This window comes from Capricornis sumatraensis, chromosome 16 (assembly GCF_032405125.1).
Source record: "Capricornis sumatraensis isolate serow.1 chromosome 16, serow.2, whole genome shotgun sequence".
In the NCBI taxonomy this organism is placed as follows: Eukaryota; Metazoa; Chordata; class Mammalia; order Artiodactyla; family Bovidae; genus Capricornis; species Capricornis sumatraensis.
The window spans coordinates 22,162,230-22,184,616 of record NC_091084.1 but is presented as its reverse complement, the minus strand read 5'-3'; the positions used below and the strand labels follow the sequence as shown (position 1 = coordinate 22,184,616).

The window sequence follows — 22,387 nt, the reverse complement described above, 5'->3', positions numbered from 1 at the left end:
ATAAGCTTATTTTTTCTGTTTAGGCTTTTGCAGCCCAGGAAGACTTGGAAAAGACCAAAGAAGAGTTAAAGACTGTGATGTCTGCCCCGCCTCCACCACCACCAGTCATTCCTCCGACAGAAAATGAACACGATGAGCATGATGAGAATAATGCTGAGGCTAGTGCTGAATTATCAAATGATGGGGTAATGAACCATAGAAGTGAGGAGGAACGTGTGACAGAAACACAGAAAAATGAACGTGTTAAAAAGCAACTTCAGGTATTTAAATTTGCAGTTTGTATGCACATTTAAATATAGTTTGCATTTCCCCCATTTGTTAAATCAAACTTACTAAAAAGGAATACTTGATTTTTGGAAGCGTTTGGCTCTAGCTGGCCTTGTGGTTGGTTTGTAAATGCTTGGCCTACAGGCATATTATTTTTTCCGTTGTTATGTCCTTGTTACCAGATGTTTGTTAGCCTTGTGTAGAGACCTTAATTAGTAAGTTATTATTTAATTATAACTTTTAACCTAATGTTAATACTGTGTTTAAGAAGCAAACTTTGTTTTTAAACAGTATACGTATAAAGCAATGATAATTTTAAAAACTACCGGTAAGACATTACAGAATCTAAATTTTTTGTTCAGATTTTATAATGGCAAAAGATCAGCTTATTAAATGCATAATTAGGTCAAAATAGTAAATTTTAGTAGTATTATACCCATTGGAGAACTTGCTAAAATAAGTTCTCTAATTTTTAAATTGTGAAATTTTAAATATTAATAAGAAAAATGAGGTGATAGTGGTAATATTATCCTTTTGGAGAAAGTTTCTCTCATGGTATAGATTTTAGATCTTACGGTAACACAAACCATAATGGCTACATTGAACCTTTTTAAGTCATTTCAGGTATTAGATGAGAAGGTTAAGGAAATTTAGAATAACACACAAATCATAGTTGCAGAGTATAGAAATGAAAGGCCATGGATATTCCTTTCTAACCACTATCCCCCCCACCATTACTAAAAGTAAAACACACAAACAACTTAAAGAAAAAGATTTCACAGTGGAAATTTTAATATAGTACAGAGTCAAAGATGTGTTATATATGTATTTTTGTCTTTAAACCTTTTCCATAGATTTTTTTTTAAATCTAAGAAAATAATAATAGTCATACTCTTTATTTTTTAAACAGGCATTAAGTTCAGAATTAGCCCAAGCCAGAGATGAAACCAAGAAAACACAAAATGATGTTCTTCATGCTGAGAATGTTAAAGCAGGCCGTGATAAGTACAAGACTCTGCGACAGATTCGGCAAGGCAATACAAAGCAACGTATTGATGAGTTTGAAGCAATGTGAGAGCTGTTATTTTGCATACATGTTCTTCATAAGCTGAACCACCAACAGAGAAAAGCAGGCCTTTGCGGATGTGATGGAACGCATCCCACCTTGCCAAAGCACTTACACCAGTTTGACTGTGGTGGCTAAAAGACATTTAAGGGGAGCTTTTCAGCATTAAGGCAGTGTGATACCATGCTTGATTTTCTTTTTCTTTTGGGCCAGGGAATGAAGAACAGTGCTCCATCACCTCCTTTTTCACATTTTTCATTTTCTGTTTTTTTTTTTTTTTTTCTGTTGAAGATTAACACTAATTATCATGTCTGACAAATGTGTGTGTATGATTTAAGCACTTTGTACATTTTATAGGATGATGGTGACTTAATGAGTGTTTAGGTAGAGCACTCTTTCCTTCTCTTCCCATATTTTAGCTGCATATATTTCCAGATTCTCTCTCATTCTCCTTTTCTCAGTGTGTACTTTTCATACCTTAATATGCCCTCTAACCATAGCACTGCACGTTTGAATCATTGGCAGTGATTAAAATAAGCATAGGTGAAAAGTCTTTGATTATTGTGTAGAAGATGGCTATGAATCATGAAAAGGATTAGAAAGTTTAATAAATAGTGTAGTGTACAGCTTGTGGTTAATTTTTTAAAGCTCAATTTAAAACATTATTGGATTTTTAAAAATTACAGTCCTCTTTGACAGCTGGATTGATTGGTGTTTCATCTCCTGTCATCCTTTGGTTTTCTTTGCCCACTGATTTCACAAAGGTATAGACAGCAGGTAGTAAGTGGTTCCCTAGGAAAGTTTATTGATGAAACACTACTGCAGATGACAGTTGTCTCTGAAATATTTCATAGATTGGTTTAGAAAAACAGATATTTAATAAAAGAAATTATACATTTGTTGGTAATTGATTGTCATCATTAAAAAAAAACCCTGGACCTCTCTGGAAGGGCAGCGTATGAAAACATCAGTCCCAAGAAAGGGACAGTAATACTACCTCACTACTATACCTGCAGTGACTGGTCATTCAAACACAGTGAAATGTGTAAGCTGTATGCTTTATGACACACAGAGATACTTTCCATCATAAAGGAATATTTTTGAGATTTCTTTTTCCTTCAGAATATCTTAAGAGTGCTAAATTTTAACTGCCTTTTTGTTGAACTGAACTGTGGGACTCTGATTTGTATTAAAATTGTAAGCTCTCACTGGTATACTATCTTCTGGAAGGGTGTTGTATGTCTGAGGAAGTGTGTATGTGTGTGTGAATGTATGAGAGAGAGGTTGCCCTTGTAGCATATGACGAATGTCTGTACCTTCATTCTTGATGTAATTATTACATAATCATTTTAGCATATTTGGTTTCTAAATCATTGTGCTTATTTTTTTCAATCTCTAAAGATACTTAAATTCTATTAGCTAATTGTATTTTAGAAATTATAATTTTAGGTTATATTAATTTCATTAATGTTTTACAGAGAAATCTTTCCAGTTTAAAAGATGTTGAATATTCACATGTTCTAACATTTTCTTTACTGTAAAACATCTAGATTTGAAGATAAGGAAAGCCTTGTTTTCTCTGTGTGGTTCAGCTACTTTCCATCTGGTATTATGCGTTCAAATTTACATTTATCTATTAAAATTGCCATTTTGTTAGACATTTTTCATGCACAGTAGATTTAAGTTGTGTCTGAAAGTATCTCTTGTGCTTTTTTGATTTTGCTGACTTTAAAAGGATTAATCTGGGCAGACATTATGAAAAGGAAAGGTTGCATTTAATATATTTTTTTGGATTTAGTAGGAGAAATAAGTAACTGGTTAACCTTGAAGTGACTGTTGTACAGTGGTTGTGCACATCCTTCAAAACACGGTGGAAGAGGATGTTTCTTCTTGTAGCACATGAGAGGAATAGATGGTGAGCCCTGATATTCATGGTTTAAAGCATGTGTTCACTTCAGAGCATTAAACAATTGCCATAATAGGTGAAAATTTGGATTTCTATTGGGTTTTTATTAATTTGCTTCATTTTGAATTGTGTGCACTACCATTCCTACTTCAGTTTGATATCAGTGTTGAAAAATTACCAGTTATATTTGCTGTTTATAATCTATTTGTAGATTAGGATTAAAATGGATTTAATCCATTTTTAAAGCTGTGTGAATTTTTCTAAACAGGAACAACTATTTGCAGTATGGGTTTTCATTAAACCAATTATAACTTTTATTATTAGCAGTTGAGAAGCACATGTTCATATAGCAATGTAAAAATATATTAATGAGTATTTGGTAAATTCCAACAGGCTTTTCCCATTAGCATAATTTTGTGTTGTATAATTAAGTTACATTACATCTATAATTTTGGATAACATTCATTGATTAACAATAAAGTGACAAAAGCTCATGCCTTCACAGTTCACTGTTGTTATTTAACATGGACTTCTTATATATATTTCCTGAAAATTATAATTTCTAATCTGTAAATTATTATATTTTTAAAATGAGAAGTGAATAGGAAAAAGTTTAAAATCTTCATACATTTACTGTTTCCCTAAAATAATATATCTCTTTTGGTATGGATGTAAGTGATTGTTAATTTTCTAGAGAAGTTAAATTATTAAAGATCAGCCCTCTTCCTAATAGAATATCATACAAGATTTCTAGTCATTGCTCTTACTGTATAGTGAGTGTTTAGTTTTCCTAAGGAAGAAACAGTTTCATTGTCATTGATTAATCTCACTGTTAAAATGTTAGTTTTCTTTAAAGAGCTATATACTAAGTGCTTCTTAAAAATCATAAAGATTATTCCTAAAGAAACAAGTGATAAATCTATTCTAAGAAAAATAAAAGCCAGGTGTCTTCTCAGTTTATAATAATATTTTGTCACTTTATTATTTCTGCTCTCAAAAACAGGTAGTGATCTCTTTATTCTGACCCTGTTAGAAAAGAAAGGGGAATTTTGTGTTACTAGATTTTGCTTTTTATATGAGGAGAGTTTTTCTCTTAGAACTAGAATTAGCACTTAGGAAGTTATTTTAGACTGATTAGAACTCACTCCTGGTTATCATTAGAAAAGAGTTCCAATGTTATGATTAAAAATACCATTACTTTCTGTCTCAGCTCTTACCACCTGTTGATTAGTGATATTTTTATAATTAAAGATAAAAAGATTTTTTAGGCCCCAGAGCATCCCATTTTATGTATGCATGCATAATAAAAGTAATTAGTCTTTTTGAAATCTAAAACTTTAAAATATAGGGATTATTGCCTTTAGCATTAATTTACTGAACTGATTAGTAAACCAGAGCTTTGGTATCTGTCTATAATAAGGGGAAACATTAAATATGGAACTACACTGGTAGTTCTCTCTTGTTTGTTCTAAATATAACTTTAACTTTCCTTATTCTGTACTTCATTCCTTTTTTTTTTTAACTAGGAGATAGTCTATTAAATAGTCCTGTGTGGTTTATCATGTAGAATGACAAATACTCTACTACATTTTAAAAGCACTATGGATTCAGCAGATAGCATAACTTCATAAACTGTCAAGGCAATATGACTCCTTATGTATTACACTGTTAGCAAGGAAAAATTGGCCTGCCATATATTAAAGCCTGTCACCTTCTCATCCCTGGCTTTTCCAGTTAATTTTAACTCCCCTTTTTTCTAGTGGGCCAATTTCTTAATGTCTCCATCTTAGTGATTTTAAGAGCTACCATTTTCCCTCTGGAAAGACGATGACTTCTTGCTTTGCTGCCTCAATGTTTCAGCCTCCCTTAAACTGTGATAACAAAAGTTTTCTGATTTGAGGTTACATACGCTGCTTTAGGGGATTCCCTGATAGCTCAATTGGTAGAGAATCCACCTGCAATTCAGGAAACCCCAGTTTGATCCCTGGGTTGGGAAAATGTGCTAGAAAAGGGATAGGCTACCCACTCCAGTATTCTTGGGCTTGCCTTGTGGCTCAGCTGGTAAAGAATCCACTGGAAATGCGGGAGACCTGGGTTTGATACCTGGGTCGAGAAGGTCCCCTGGAGAAGGGAATAGCTAACCACTCCAGTATTCTGATCTGGAGAATTCCATGGACTATATAGTCCATGGGGTTGCAAAGAGTCAGACATGACTGAGTGACTGTCACTTTCATGCTGCCTTAGGAGTTGAAATATTCTTTATTATTTCTTACAGAATTTTAGGGTTAAAGATTATGACTGAGATAATTACCCCATGGCATGTCTTTAAATTCAAACTTATGTTTGGCTGTGGAGATCCCTAGCTACTAAACAGTTCCAGGTTCTTAAACGCCCTTCTTCTACCCACGAACTGAGGTAACTTAGGACACACACACATTTAGCCAATATACTTTTATTCAGTATGTTGTATATTCTAGAATATAGAAGTATGATTAGAATGACTGTGACCCATTGTTTTGGACTATATTAAAGTGTGAAACCTCAAATATTTATCTTAGCTCTTGGATCATTTGCAGTAATCTGTTACAATACTAAATTTCTTTTAAGATGGCAACACCATTTTATTGATTCATGGTATTTGTATGCCCAGATTCCTCCGTGCTTATATCTAGTCAGTTGCTTCCATCCTTGTAATTTATTAGTTTTAATTGTTCAGTTTTATTTGATGAACATTTTTAAAATTTAGGTTTGCTTTGATAATTATGCATGTCATTGAGTTTGCTCCTAAAAGTAGTTGACTGGTGTTGTTCAATTAAGTCTATATAGCCATATGTCCATGTTCTTAGTGGTAACATGGGATCAGAATTTCTGAGATTTATGTAATAATCCTTGGGGAAATTCCTTTTGATAAAATATGGATTTATTATATCAAAGCCTTCTAGCACTGTATTATAGTGTATGCAACTTAAAAAGATGTTTTATAGACCTAGAAATGCAGGAATGTCTTAAGCTCATAGGGCAACACTACCCCTTCCTCTCTTTCCTTTTGTTTATACTCTAAAGTCCATGTAATTCAGATGTAGCATTTTAGTTTTATATACCATCATTCCATTTATGTAATTATTTGCTTTTAAATGTTAGCTGATTTGGATAAAAAGATACACTGTGTGATGAAGGAGACGACTACAACATAAAGAAGAGCAATAGAGGAAAATGAGCAACTGGTAGAGAATAAGAATATACAGTACAGTTTCTTAAGTATGGTTGTTCTCTGATAAATGACTTAATTTTCATTTTATAGGTCAAATTTTAAACACTGATCAATGTTTAAAGATCCTCTAAAAAAATAAAGTGCCTAATTTAAAAAGTTTTTCTAACTTTAAAGACTCATTTTATACCCAGTTGACAACCAGTCAGTATAGTTATCTGTGTTCAATACTGAGAAGGTTAGTAGAGTTAGATTTCAGCTGAATCTTCATTACTTTATTGTATTAAAGTATAAGATTTACCATTTTAACAATTTTCAAGTGTTGACATTAAGGGTATTCACATTGTTGTGTAACCACACATCACCACTATCCCATCTCCAGAGCTTTTCATCAGCCCTAACAGACTCTCTCTATCCTTTAATTAACTTCCCATTCCTCCCTTTTCCCAGTGTCTGGTGATCATTATCCTAATTTCTGCATTTTTGAATTTGACAATTCTAGGTACCTCATATAAGTGGGCTGACTCCTATATTTATCCTTTTGTATCTAAATTATTTCACTTAGCATATTTTTAAGGTTCATCTGTATTGTAGGACATAGCAAAGTTTTATTCGTTTTCAAGGCTAAGTAATATTCCACTGTACACATATACCACATTTCCCTTATCCATTCATTAGCTAATGGACATTTGGATTATTTCTGCATTTTTACTGTTGTGAACAGTGCTGCTATGTACATTAGTGTACAGATATCTGTTTGAGTTCCTGCTTTCAGTTCTTGAGTATATACCCAGGAATGTAATTGCTGAATCATGTGGTAATTCTGTGTTTAATTCTTTAAGAAACTTGCCAATACTGTCTTTCTCAGCAACTACACTATTTTATATCCCCACTGGCAATGCATAAGAGTTCCAGTTTCTCCACATCCTCAGGTTGTTATTTTATTTTATTTTATTTGGCCACTCTGCTTGCAGAATCTTAGTTTCCCAACCAGGAATTGAACCCAGGCCACAGCAGTGAAAGTGCTGAGTTCTAACCACTAGACAGCCAGGGAAATCCCTTTCATGTTGCTTTTGCTAATAGCAATCCAAGTGGATGGAGTGGTATCTCATTTTGATTTTGACTTTAATTTCCTTATGATGCATTTCTCTCTGGTGTTGAACATCTTCTCTTAGACGCTTATGGACCATTTGTATCTTGTTTGCTGAAATGTATATTCATGTTTTTACCATTTTAAACTTGTTGAATTATAGAAGTTCTTTATATGTTGTGGATGTTAGCCTATTACCAGATATATGAGTGCAGATAATTTTCCCATTCTGTGAGTTGCCTTTTTATTCTATCAATAGTCTTCTTTGATGCATAAGCATTTTTAATTTTGATGAAATTTAATTTATTTTTCTTTTGTTTCCTGTGCTTTAGTCTTGTGTTTTTTTAAGAGGAAAAAATACCTTTTAATGAAGGAACTATTAATGAGACAGAAGAGAGATTATGTAGAGTGGTCAAAGTCTAGAGAGATGAAAAGTAGACTGTTATAACTGGAATAGAAAATGTAGTTTCCTGTGTTCTGACTGCAGGATGGTAAAGCTAGGGAAGGTTGAGTCAGGAATTAATGGGGGCTTTAATCCTTCACTGAGGTGGTTTAGTTTGATTTGAAGACATCTGGTGCCTTTGGGAATGCAGTTACAGAAGGGAATAATAACTGAACTTTGCTCCAAAGGAAAATTCATGCTGCTCTGTACAATGGACTAGAAAGGGCTATAGTGTAATTAGCCTGCAGAAAGGCTGTGGTCATGGAAATGAATGGTATTACTACCTTCTGAGTGTTTAAAGGAAACATTTAGATGTAATTTGCTCTCATGTTTGCTATATGTGGTAATCTTTTTCCTTCCGTTTGTCTTCCAAATAACATCTTTTGAGGACAGTTAAGACCTCCATTTTATCCCTGAGCTTTTAAGAATGGGTTCTTTAGTGGGACAAAAAAAGAGCTGGAAACTAAGAACACCCAAGAACAAATAGACTAGATTCTGAGTTCTAATTACAAGTCGTTGCAGTCTGTTACACTCTAGTTTTATAAGCGATTTCATAGTTTCAAATCAGAATGTCTGTTTTGGAGCATTTCACTAGGATCAAATACAGACATTTAGATTCCAGACTCATTGTTTCATTGGCATGTGTTGACCAAATGTTAATATCCATGTACTTTTGAATTATTAAGAATTGTTTATAGTTGAAAAACTTACTGCAATGTGTGCCTACAGCAGTTCTATCAATATCCTTTCTGCTCGATGATGACTCTAATAATGTAGTGACTGGAAGAAACTTGAAGGTTTTTTCAAATAGGTTTTAAGGAGTCCAGGAAAAAGTTCTTTCAGATAATTATGAAGGGAGTATATATATCGAAACACAACTCAATGAGGATTATCTCAATATACATAAATAATTTTTCACTGGCTGTGACAACTTTGAACAAATTAATTTGGAAATTTCTGAAGGTTTTTTAAAGTTGAGAATCTGATTATGCTCATCAACTTAGCTTTTTTTTTTTCCCTCTGGATTCATATGCTTATGCCCAAATGATATGTTTGTTTTTTCCCCCCTTATTTTTGCTTATTTTCCCCAGATAATTTTAATATACTTCTCAATTTTTAGGCCATAAAATTCTGAATATAAATTGTATGCTCTTTTGGTAATCTGAGTTATAGGTGGATGGTCCCCCCCCCCAACTTTAAAATATGTTGATTTATCATTGGTATAGAGATTAAATATAGATGTTTGAAGCTTTTTAATTTGTGTTTTAAGAGTACTTTTTAAGACAAAATATATGTAAAAGGAAATCATAATCTGATGAATATGTTTGCTTTCTTTTAAATTATTTCATTAGTAATTTGCAAATGTACTACATGATCACACATTTTAGTTTCTTAGGACTTTCACTTTGATTAATTTTCTAAAATATTTAAAAACTAAAAATGTTGAAAAATATTTTTGTTGATTGGGGGCAAAATCAAATCACTTTTATTTAGCAGTTTACTTGTATTCTAAAAATACATTGTGAATACCTTCATTGTGTAAAAACTAGAGTACCAAACAGTAGAAAACCTGAATTAGAACCCAGAACCTAACCATGTATATTATTTACAGTTTAATGTGCTGGGCCACATTACATTTCAGTATACTTGATGCTTTAAGAATATAATGAATTGGGGGTGGGGCACATAGGCTGTATCAAAGGCTTTTAATCAGTGTATAGAAGATACATCCATTGGAAAAAGTAATTTCATTTTTAGAGCAGATTGTTGGCATTAACGTTTGGGGAATATTCTCAAGCATTAGGAAGACTGGAAGCCAGTATGTCTTCTACAGATTACTGATGTGATGTACAGAAGTAGGAAAATGTTCTCCACTACCTATTTTTGAGCCATTATGTGTTCGTTCTTAGGCATTAGAAATTTTAAGAGGCTTTCAGTTTAATGGTATTATGAAAGGAAAGATGAATGGAAAACTAGGAGGCATGGATTTTCTTCCATTAAGTAATAAGATTAATACATACATGCATATTCATTCATAGAGGCAGTCATTCTTCCAGTGATTTACAGAGCAGTTGCTATTTATGCAAAGCCCTGGTAGAGTTATGAGACAGATTTGACCCTGTGACAGTGTCAAGGAAACTGTAGACATGAACTTGAGACATGAACTCAAATTAAGGTATAGAAAGTAAAAAAATCAGAAGAGAAGTTGAGATAAGATGTTCAGGAGTTAAAATGAGAGGTTATTATGATTAGTATACAAAGAAACATGATATTGACTTGATTAATGAGACTGGGAAAATTTTCCTTCATTTGTAAAATTCAAGCTACTGGGGAGCATCAGAGTTCTAAATTAATCACTGAGTAGGTGTCCTAATATTAACTTGATTCTCTGCCACTAAATAATTGCATTTTCTTTAATATCAGTGTATCTGGTTTTCTTATAATAGAGTTTACTGAATAATAATGGTTTATGTTAGAATAGCCAGTATTGAAATATAATTTAATATTCAGTTTTCTTATAGCCCTTTTGCTAATTACTTAACTTTCCACTAAGTTTACCATTTTTTTTTTTACTATAAATTATTTTTTTACTTTAAGTAAATATCAGGATATCCATTACCCCAAACAGTACAGGTAGAATTTCCTTCTCAAACACTGGTTAATTGTTTGTGTTGATTTTTGTAAATATCCATATATAGCAACAGTTTCTATCACAGCTAAGCCTCAGAAAACTGGAGTATTGAAGGATTTTTGGTTATTTTTTTGAGATTATTTTAATCATTAAAATAATTATTATTGCCAGATTCCCTCTCTTTTTTATTAAAAGAATTTTGAGCTATGCATAAAGAAAATTTTAAAATCTAGGAAAGTAGCTATTAAGTTATAGCTATTTAAGACATACATTTTTCATTGTCTTTATTATCACGTGTTGAAATTGCCTTTGTAAAGGTGCTTTAGGTCATACTTAACTACTTTATGACTAAGTCTCATTTTTAAAGAACTTGGTTAAATCATTAAAATTAAAATATGTAACCATGAAACTGAAGTCAGTAGGTAGAAATAAGGTAATACAGAAAAGTTAAGCTTACTTCCCTCTGTCCTCTAGTCTTGCAGCTCTCCCCAAAGTTTACTATTGGGTTGGCCAGAAAGTTCAGATATTTCCATGAGATGTTATGGAAAAACCCGAATGAACTTTTGGCCAACCCAATATTTTTTTCCAACTTACACCTCCTGGAAATTACCTATACATACAGAAGCTTGCATATGTTATATACTTCTTGTTTACATGAGGTATAGCATTCTGCGTACATAGTTTGCACTTCTTTCACTGAATGGTGTAATTTGGAAATCATTACATAGAAGTACAAAATACCACAGTATTTAATTATGTGGATGCCCCTTATGAAAACTTATATTTTTACTAATACTTTGTTTTATAAACAGTACTGCCATGTATTCTTGTGCAAACACTGCTTGCATTTTATCCTGTTTAAGATATTGTGTCATAGTCAGTGTGGATGAGGTAAGTTTGTATAAGATTTAGATATTCCTAAAATACAGGAGGTTGTTTTGGTTTACTCAGATGACATAGGTGCACTTTTTACATTTTAAAAATGTAAGTAGTAATATGTGCTTATAGAAGCATCTTTATAAGAAAAGTAGACACTTTCCCATTTCGTAAATTGGATTTCTGTATTTCAGGTTTAAAAGGTGAGATGGCTGTAATGGTCTTTTTACTTTTGAGGACCAAAGGGTAAAAGATCAGCCAGTATATAAAACTCCTCTGACTTCTTCAAATTTTATAATCAGAAAATGTTATTTAAAGAAAAAAGAAGCAAATCAGTAGGGTAGGATTTTCTAAAGGTAGCTTGGGTAGCTTTTTGGTTTTTAATTTCATTTGAGTGCCACCATTTCTTCAGTGTAGAGTTTTCATTTGCTTACTTTTATTAAAATGAAAAATGGCAAGGTCAGATAATTGCAGATGAAGCACTTAACTGTGACACCAAGCAGAGGCAAAAGTATTTCATAGAATGTCAAAGTTTTCTTTGGTTTTTAAGAAGATAGATCAACTTAATTCATCCTGCTATTTATGTGATCTTCTTTTCTGACTTTAGGAAAACGTCCTTTGATTTCAGACTTTACTTTTCAGATTAAATATTGCTCTTGTACCTATAGACTTTTGGTTAAGTGATTTTCTTGGACCCCAAATATTTTAGGGGGATACAGCCTAGATTAGTTTCAAAGTGCTAATGATATTTCATGTTGATTAGAAGAAACAGTGATGTTAATGGTTTGCAGTCTGCCTCTCTTCCGATTCCCTTAGAGTCACAGTAAATTCTAAGCTAATACCAGAGAGGCTCATGAAGTCTAGGTCCTCAGTCTGTAGTAGTTGCCATCTTTCTATTGCTCTTCCAGCTGCTGAGTTCTGTTTTTGCGTAGGTTACAGGCATGCTTAGAAATGTTTAGTCAAGTCAGCATATAGACTTCCTAGCCCATGGTTATCCCCTTTCTAGGGGTGCAGGATTCTTTCCCAGATTCTCTTACTTTTTCAGCAGCAGTTTTGTTTTTTTACAATAGATATATAGATCCAGATGTTACCAGTCCAGATCAGGTTAGATGAACAGGCAGTCTGCTTGGCACTTAGAGTGTCTGAAATAGATAGATGGGAAGCAGCACAATGTAGTGAATTTCATCAGGGTTTGTATTACAGCCACTCAGCCATTTTGAGCCTCAGTTTCTCCATCTGTTAAATGGGAATACTACTGACTGTGAGCATTGACTGTAATAATATACATGGAATATTTTGTTTGCAGCCTGGTATATTAAAGGCATTTATTATGCCATTTTTGTTTTTCATAATATTTTTTGTTCATCTGTCAGTGTTGTATTAGTATTTGTACCTCCCTCGGTCCTATGGGTTCTGTTGTTTTTCTGTCTTCTGTTTGCCTTTTAAGGACTTTGTGATTCTCTTTAGAAGGTTCAGTTCAGTTCAGTTGCTCAGTCATGTCCGACTCTTTGTAACCCCATGAACAAGGTATTGCTCAGCATAAGTTTATTGAGTGTGTGCCAGGCCCTGTACTAAGTCTGTAGAGATAAAATAGACAGTTTGTCCTGAGCATGAAGAGTTTGTGATCTACTGCTAGAAAATAATGTGTGTGTTTGAATAAGTGAGGTTCAGGGAACCTCAACCTCTGAATGCTGGAGTGTACCAGGGCCCAGGCCTGCCCTGTCTTCAGTACTTGGCTGTCTTAGTGACCTCATGCCTTGTTGTTGCTTGAGATACCATCTGTATGCTAAAAACAAATCTCTAGCCGAAACCCTCTCCCTTGTACTCCAGACGTGTGTGTCTAACTATTTACCTGATATTTCCACTTTGATATCTAATAGGCATCTCAAACTTGTTACCTCAAACCAAATTGGAGGTCTCCCTCCTCCCCCGCCCACTCGTTACTGCCTTAGCCTTCTGCTTCCCCGGCCCTCCTTTCAGTGGATCTGGCCCAAACCTTGACTGTAATGCGATTCTTCTTTTCTTCTCTTAATCCACACCCAATCTAATCACCAACCTGTTGGCCCAACATTCAAAAATACATTTAAAAAATAACCATTCATACACCCTCCACAGCTGTCAGCCCGTCCCACAGACCAGGATTGCTTGTAGTGTTGTTGGAGCCTTCTGATGGGCTTTCTGGAGTCCTCTCTTGCTCTTCTACAGTCTGTGAAGACAGTAGCCTTGGAAAGGTAAGTCAGATCCTGTCACTTACGCCCAAATAACCCCCAGACCTTTTCCATCTCAGTGAAAGCAATATCCCTCTCAGTGGCCATTCAGAGCCCAGGATCTGATCGCTTGTCACTCTCAGACCTCATCTGCTGATTTCCCTGTTCTCACTGAGTTGAGGTCAACTGGCTTCAGTGTTATCTTCTAAACTAGCCAGTGCTCCTGTTTACCTCGGTCCAGAATGACTTTTTCCCCCCAGATATTTTTACGATGCACTTCCTTACCACTTCCAGGATTTTGCTTCAAGGTCACCTCAGTGCGGCCTTCCCTTTACCACCCTATTTAAAATTGCACTTTGCCCCAGTATTCCGTACCTATGTCTTTTAACTACTTCTCTATGTTGCACTTACTATCCAATGTACTATACATATATTTTTATATTTCTGTATATATGTGTGTGTATTTTTGTTAAATGAATGGGGGTGGATGAATTCTGGGAGCCTAGAAGGAAGGCATCTAATCTTGGTGGAAGGCTCCCTGGAGGAGATGATTCCTAAACCAAGTCTTTCAGGATGAGTTAGACTGTGGTTTGGGGTGAGAGGCAAAGCTAGGAGGGCCATCCAGATAGCAGGTGTTATGTGTGCAAAAACCTCTAGACAAGGGGTATGCTGAAACTACCTGTTTGTTCAGTCGCTAATTTCTGTCTGACTGCTTGTGACCCCATGGAATGTGGATGTCCAGTGGTATTCTCAAGGCTGGTTTACCCATGGGTTAAGGAAAAAATTGTACCTTAAGAGTAATTTCCAATGCTAAAACCAGGGGCGTCAGCCTGTGTAAGCAGAGGCTGATGAAGTCTGGGACTAAAGCCAGCTCTAGAGTTGAGGAGGGGCTAGACAGTAGAACTGCCTTGGGCTGTGGGTTAGGAAAGTTCACTTGGGTTACTTCTAGGGACCTGAGGACAGGTTAAGATGGCTTTTATGTATGTTCTGGAGCTACTAAGGAACTTCTTTGGAGGAGCCCTTGCATTTATTCACCCGAATATTTTAGTGCCTGGTACCTTCCAGGTACTATGTACATTCTAGTCACCGAGAATATAATAGTGAAAAAGACTAGATCCTTTTCAATGGGCTTACTTTCTATGGTAAAACATGAAACACACATGCAGAATAATTTAAAATTTGTAAATTGTATTAGATTGGGTCATGAAAAATTGACAATATTCAGCCATCTTTGACCTATGAAAGCAACAGATCTATATTAATATTTTGAAAGGAACAAGGGAGTGAGTTGAGAAAAATATGATAATTAGGGTAGAAAGGTCGGAAGAAGTCTCTGAGAGGAAGTGGCATATAAAAAAAGATTTTAAAGTAAATCAAGACAGTAAATGTAAATGCCCAGAAGGATCAAATGAGCACACTGGGCCGATGGGGAATCATCCACGCCTGTCCAGAGGGCTCAGCTCCTCAAAGCAGCACCCTCAGTGCCGCTGCCCCTTCTGATTCTCCAGGATAAGCCAGCAGACACCTTTTTTTAAAAAGTGTCCAAAGAGTAATGCTTTAAACATTTAAGTAGAAATGGAATTTTATGTGAAATCTCCTAAAGTTTGCATGTCATTTATTTCAAAACATTTAGAAAACATTTTGCAAGCCAAACAATGTGTCTGTCCTCCAAAAGTGGCCCACTGGACACTGCTTTATAAGCTTTGCTTTAAAGCATTCCAAGGGGAGAGAAAAGCATGTGCAAAGAACTTGAGGCAAGAAAGGGCTTCAACTGGTTCAAGGAACAGGAAAGAGGGCAGTATGTCCAGAGCTAAGTGAGCCTGAGGGAGAGTTATCTGTGAGATGAAGTTTCGGAAAGGAGCCAGATCTCAAGGAGCCCACAGAAGCACAGGGCAAAAGTGGAGGGACAGATGTGCAAATTTAGTGTGTGCCAGGCAAGCATGCACCTTGGGTCCACGTGCCTGGAGGGACGGACACCCTTTCCTAATCTGTACAAGGATACCATAAATGCTGTAGGCGCCCTTGAAGGTAGGTGCACTATCCCATTTCAGACTTCAGTAACCTGCTTCCCTGGTGGTTCAGACAGTAAACCCACAGGAGACCCAGGTTCAATCCCTGGGTTGGGAAGATCCCCTGGAGAAAGGAATGGCAACCCACTCCAGTATTCTTGCCTGGAGATTTCCATGGAGAGGGGAGCCTGGCAAGCTACAGTCCATGGGGTCCCAAAGAGTCAGACAAGACTGAGCGGCTAACACACACAAAAAACTTGCCCAAAGGCCAATATAATGGCAGAGTGTGCCGTGGGTATGGGTTTCTTTGAATTGAAAGTCGCCCTTCCCCTGCTTTTTAAAACTATAAAAGGTTAAGTTTCCAATCGAGACATTTTCACATGACTGTCCTTTGGAGGATTTTCCTGTCTACGTAACTTAAAGTGAATGAATTCATTAGAGGGCAAAGAAGAATGCTCTAAATATTATACTGAATACAGAGTAACACTGACCTGGAGACCAAACCCCATCAAATTAGAGATCAGACTTATTCTCGCGTGGGCTAGTAATGCCAACCTGTGAAGAGTTTAGTGCTCTCATTTTCAAGAAAAGGGGAGTATAGCTTAAAGATTTTAAGTTGAAATATGTGATTTATTCTTGTGAGGGTAAGAAAACATCCTTTTTTTAATTGAGTGTTAAAGCTCTCAAAATCAAGTGGGTCTGTGCTCAAGGAATCTTAGAAATCTAGTGGAAAATAAAATTTGAGATGAAGATGGTTATGGCTAGAAACAGGCCGTTTCAGCTAGTTAATAGATGTTAAATAAAATATATTTCTGGAATTTGGTGAGCAGGACTTCAGTAATAAGTAGTGAACTTGGTCTAGAAAAAAATTCAAGAGACTGAGGATCAGATTGCCTAGAGAGTTTCAGCCAAAGAAGAGCCACGGAGGAAGGCGGCTGCAGAGTGAGGCCTGAGAAACAAGTCTCTGCAGCCTTGAGACAAGTTCACACTTTAAGTGAGCCACCTGAAATGCCTATGGAGATTTCTAAGCTAATTTCCAGAGCTAAATGTGATGGAATATTTCATTAAAATTCACCAGCTGTTTTTGTTTTTGTTTTTTTTTCTTTGGTCACTTATTAGAATATTTGAAGACAGAGAAAGTAGCATAATTAAAAACATTCTTCCGATGCTCTGTGTGGGTTATTTGCTTTACCTTGTCGATAAAAAATGGATCTGATTTAACTTTCCTAAGAATTCTTTTAAACTACTATATTTTTGCCTGTGGAATTAAAAGGAAAATTGTACTTTTTGGAGAAAAATCACTAGGATTATATTGCGCTTTGAGGTATAGACTGTAATTACTGAAAAAAGTAGGAGTCATCAAACTTTTTTTGTAAAGATATTAAGTATTTTCAGGTCCAGATATTAAATATTTTCAACTTCGTGTGCCAGACATTTTCTGTCACATCTCACAGCCCCGCTGTTCTGGCATGAGAGCAGCCATAGGTGATGTGAGTGAAGGAGCCTGGCTACCTTCCAGTAAAACTTCATTCACAGACACTGAAATCTGACTTTTTTATAATTTTATGTGCCATGAAATCATCTTCTTTTGACTTTTAAATTATGGTCTCAACAACAAAAAAAAGATGAGCTGAATGGTCCTTGAGCCATAGTTTGCTGACCTCTGAATTAAAGGATTTTAAAAACCATTAGAATCTTCTAAGGGCCAGTGATACGGCTTTCTTAGCTGTCTAGATTGTTTAGTTCATGGTAGAGGGGTTTTATTTTGTAATAATGAAGAGATTTCCTTATAAATTTGAAAATTTTCCAGCAGGGATTCTCAAACTGGGTGCATCAGAATCATCTGCAGACTTTGTTAAAATGCCGATTTGCAGGGCTTCTCCCTCCCAAAGTTTCTGAGCCAGCAAGTCTATGTGGGGCCCAAGAACTTGGATCTTTAACCAGGAGGCTGATGCTGCTGTTCTGGGACTATACTTTGAGAATCACTTATTTAGAATGAGGGTGTGCGACCCTGTGAGACTAACACAGTTGCTTCTTTTACGCAGTGTCCTCAGAGTAGCTACTGACTTCTTTCTCTACCTAGAGGGTTTGAGACCTTCAAATTCTAATGATTAAAAGATCAAAGATAATTGGAACCAAATTTATAAGTCTATTATAGTATTTTTCCTCCATTGATTTCTGAAAGTTTTAAACACATACAAACGAGAGAGTGCTTTTCAACAGGGTTAGGGAAAGGAATGTGCCTAGGAGAAATATGAACAGAAATATTATATACAGTACATTTTCTTAGTAAATATATATATAATAGATACTCAGGCATCAGGTTTTAAAATAGTACATTGCCAGTTGCTTTGGGATTCTATATTCCTCCCCTATCACATCACCTTTTTTAAAAATTTTAACTGTTTGTATCTACAGTATGTCTTCTTTTGCATGCATAGGAATTTTACCTAATTTTGATTACACACACGCACATCTGTTTTGATGAACATAGCTGTGGTTCATTTTCACTGCTCTGAAGGTGTCTGTCTCATGAATGCACTACAATTTTTCTACTCTCTTGATGATGCCCACTTGGATTGTTTCTAGTATTTTTTATTTTACAAACAATATAGCCTGAAATCTTCTTGAACATGTTTCCTAGTAATGTAAGCAACAGTATCTGCACCTATGGAGGGGAATCGATCGGTTCAACTTTTCTATGGAAGCATCAACTTGTGTTTCAAAGGAAGAATATATCCACACTGACTTGAACACACTTGCTATCACTAGATTTTTAACTTTTTGCCAGTTTGAAAGGTTTAAAATGTGCTTTTAGTTTGCATTTTCTTGATTACTAATATAGTTCAGAATTTTTCTTAAATTTATGGACTTTTCATGTCTCCTTTGAAATAGCCTTTTTTGCCTGTTTCCTTTAAAAGTTTTTCCACCTTGTTTTGGTTTGGTAGTTGTGACTAGTTTTGACCCTTTCTTATTGTTCTACATAAATTTTAGAATTAGTTTAAATACTATGGTGGAGAAGGAAATGGCAACCCACTCCAGTACTCTTGCCTGGAAAATACCATGGACAGAGGAGCCCGGTAGGCTACAGTCCATGGGATCGCAAAGAGTCGTACACGACTGAGTCACTTCACTTCACTTCACTTAAATACTATGGGGAAAAAGCCTTTTTGTTTGAAATATATTAATAATTTGGAGAAAATTACATCTATACAGTACTTAAGTATTCCTAGTCAGGAATATGTAATATCTCTGCATTTATTTATGTCCTTAATACTTTTCAGTAAAGTTTAAATTTTCCATTAAGATCATGTATTTCTTTTGTTAGACTTATTATTAAGCATCTTATTTTTAGTATCTTTTTAGGTGTTACATTTTAAAGCTATTTGTGGCTGGTATATAAAAATGAAGTTGATTTTTGTTCGCTGATCTTATATTTAAGAATCTTGCTCAATTCTTACTATTTCTTATAATTTCTGAAGCCTTTCAGGCTTTCTGCATAAATAGGCCTCTTCTGCAGTTAATACCATTCTCAGTCTGTCTTCTCAATCCTTATAACTTCTTTTTCTTATCTACCAGCTTGATTTGACTAAAGCTTTTGGTACAATGTAGAACATATGTGCGCCTCATTTCTGATTTAAAAAGATCCTTCTAACATTTGCCATGACATATGTTTGCTGTTTTGGTAGATGACCTTTATTAGGTTAATGAAACTTCTTTATATGTATATGCCTATTTTGCCAAGAGTTTTTCTTACATAAAAAGGATACTTAAAATTTATCAAATGCAATTTCTTTGTATTTTGAGATAATATGTGTGTGTGCTTGTTTGTTAGCATATTGAATTAGTAGATTTTTCTAATATTAAACCAAATTTCATTCTCGGGATAACAGTATGGTTTACGTCCTAACCTATGGCTTGGCACTCCATGAACAGAGTCACTTGTATTGTGAATATCTGCCTCGCTGATGTGTCTGTATCTCTCACTCAGCCCCCATCCCCATCAAGAGTTGATGTTTTTCTTAGAGGCCTTTTAGTTTTATGGTGCCCCCTGCTGGCGAGCTTTCAACATTTCTGATACTCTTCACCTCTCAGGCAACTGCATGCGTGGTTTTCTCTGTTACAACTGTAACTCCTCATTTATTTTTATTTTCTTTCTTATACCATAATATTTATTCACTTTACTCCCCAATCCTCCTTTCTCTTGCTCTTACGAAAATTTTTTTCAGTATACTCATGAAAATCATTCTCTTTTCCTTCCTTTTCCTTCTCTCCCATTTTGTTCCTTTATGGGTACTATAAATCTACTTCGTTGTTAAGAATGATGAGAACAGTGCTGGTTACTAGGGGGAAATATACAGCAATACATTGTAGACTGACATTTGATACAGTAAAGTGCCAGCTCTGCTAACCTTCAAAGTCTTTGAAAATACTTAAAATTTTCTGTAAAGTGTTCTTAAATTTCAAATACTACTTAATCACCCTCTAATTAATTCTGCCTATTTAACATCAAAGTTCACTATAAAGAATAAATTGTAAAACTCCTTTGTTTCATTGTTTCTGTGTTCCTTTATCCAAGTTTGAGAGTTCTACTGTATTTTACTACAAAGACTCATGCATTAAACTGGTTGGAAACCAAACCAGTCATCCATAACATGGTTTCCATGGGAAACAGCCCACCACAGCTGCCCTTTTGATAAATAACCCACTTATAAGATAGAGATTATCAGTAACTGTGTTTCCAGTTGCTTAACCCTCAAGCATAGAAAATATGGTAAACAATATTTTCCATTCTCCCTGGTCATAAGACTAAGACTAGTTTGTGCGGAATGGCTGCAACTATGAGAATTCTAGCATCTCTTTAAAAAGGAGATTTAAAGTTATTCTTATTTTCGCATTGTAATAATTGTGGAGATTCAAAAGTGATTGAAAAAGAAAAGTTAGAGGTTAAAGATTAGGAAAGAGATTGCTTTGGCAATTTGGTTACCCAGACGGCTCTACAGAATGCAGGGGACAAGGGTGCTTCTGGCTTCTGTACTACAGCGTTGGCTTCCTTCTGTGTTGTTTTGCTGAAATGCTTTCTAACCTTTCTATGTCTCTTTTAAAAGGTGGGGACCCAAACTGTATGCATTGTTCCAGATGCGTTCTTGCCAAAGCAGTATAAAACAAATGTAACAGTTAGGAAGAAGGCTCTCTGCCTCACTGGGTAAGTACAACTGGTAACAGATTCCCAGCAGACCTGCCACACCCTCGCCACTTCAGAAATGCTGGCAGGACCCCATGAAACCTGAATCTGCATCCACAGCCCCGAGCTTTTAGTCTAGTGAAATGCCAGTCGAAAGAGTTGACCCAGAGCCAGCCCTCCCTGTGCAGCACCTAATCTCACCCACTCTAGATTCTTTCTCAGCTGTTTGTCTCTCTTCAGCTCTTTGCCAGTCAAGAACATTGAGGTCAGATAGAGTTTACTACAGTGAGATTTTAGCTGTAATCTTTATGAGGTGATTAGACATGCTACTTTAGACTGTTCTCTTACTTTGTGAAAGAACCTTCTTGATGTAGAGTAACACTGTGCCAGCTCACACATACGATACTTGTGTGTTGTTGGAAGGATTTTTTTTTCTTATTTGAAAAAATGTTCAGATATACTTAAAAATAAAGTGTCATACCTATATATTAAGTAAAAGAATTCCAGAATTGGTTCGTAAACCAGATTAGTATTGTGCATTGATTGCAATTTGGAAATATTTAAAAATCATTGATCAACGTGATTACCATAAGAAATTGTTTCAGAGTTATGTTTCGACTCATCCCATTTCTAAATAAAACTACAGCAGAACAGTTTATCTTATAGATCTTAAGTGGTACATTTAAGCCACCCAGCCCAACTTGCTGCTTAAACCTCCCCAAATTCTACACACAAAACTCAGTGAGAATATATGTGAGACAATACTTTAAGACGTGGAATAACTGTTATTTTTTAGATTCGTTTCATGTGACATTAAACAAATGGTGATTTATTTTCACTTAGCCTGGATAATTTTTAGAAATGATTTGCTTGTTTGGCCTTGCTATTTATTAATTTTCTAATCCCAAACTCCCAATACTTCCCTTCCCAACTCTTACTCCCCTTTGGCAATCACAAGTGTGTTCTCTCTGTCTGTGAGTCTGTTTCTGTTTCATAGATTTGTGTCATATTTAGATTTCAAATGTAAGGGATATCGTATGGTATTTGTCTTTCTAACCTATTTTGCTTGGTATGATATCTCAAGTTCCATCCATGTTGCTGCAAATGGCATTATTTCATTCTTTTTAATTACCTTGACTTCTGGATTGCTATGAATTGAGTTTAAGGTCATTCACTGAATCTCTGACATTCCATGACATCCCCAAAATATTTTCATTGTTTTGAAATCCACTCGAAGGGCTTGATTTGAAAGGCATGTAGCTGTTTGTGACTCCATAGAATCTAGTCAGTCTTATTCCTGATATTAGAGCTAAAATCCTTGGTTAAAACATGTTCTGAACAATCCAGATTGCCACAAATAATATTGTTCTTAGCTATTCATCTTTAAGCCATTAATTCCAATGCAGGCATTTATGTAACTCTTTTCCATTTTGGAAAGTAGGAAGTCAAGAGATATCTGGAATAACAGGCAAGTTTGGCCTTGGAGTAAAAAATAAAGC

The 22,387-nt window shown here is 35.2% G+C and overlaps 1 protein-coding gene across 3 annotated transcripts in view; it reads left to right on the top strand.

Annotated features, from left to right (window-relative positions):
• Positions 1-20,878, top strand: part of RDX (radixin) — an 83,078-nt gene extending 62,200 nt beyond the window's left edge. The window contains exons 12-14 of one of the 3 annotated variants that reach the window (XM_068989023.1): positions 24-260; positions 1,178-1,338; positions 20,812-20,878. In XM_068989023.1, coding sequence (XP_068845124.1) covers positions 24-260; positions 1,178-1,338; positions 20,812-20,878 — 465 coding nt within the window. Of the gene's footprint in view, positions 1-23; positions 261-1,177; positions 3,722-20,811 lie in introns of those variants that run through there. The other 2 variants (XM_068989025.1, XM_068989024.1) reach the window with 2 other exon arrangements.
• The last annotated feature ends 1,509 nt before the right edge of the window (positions 20,879-22,387 follow it).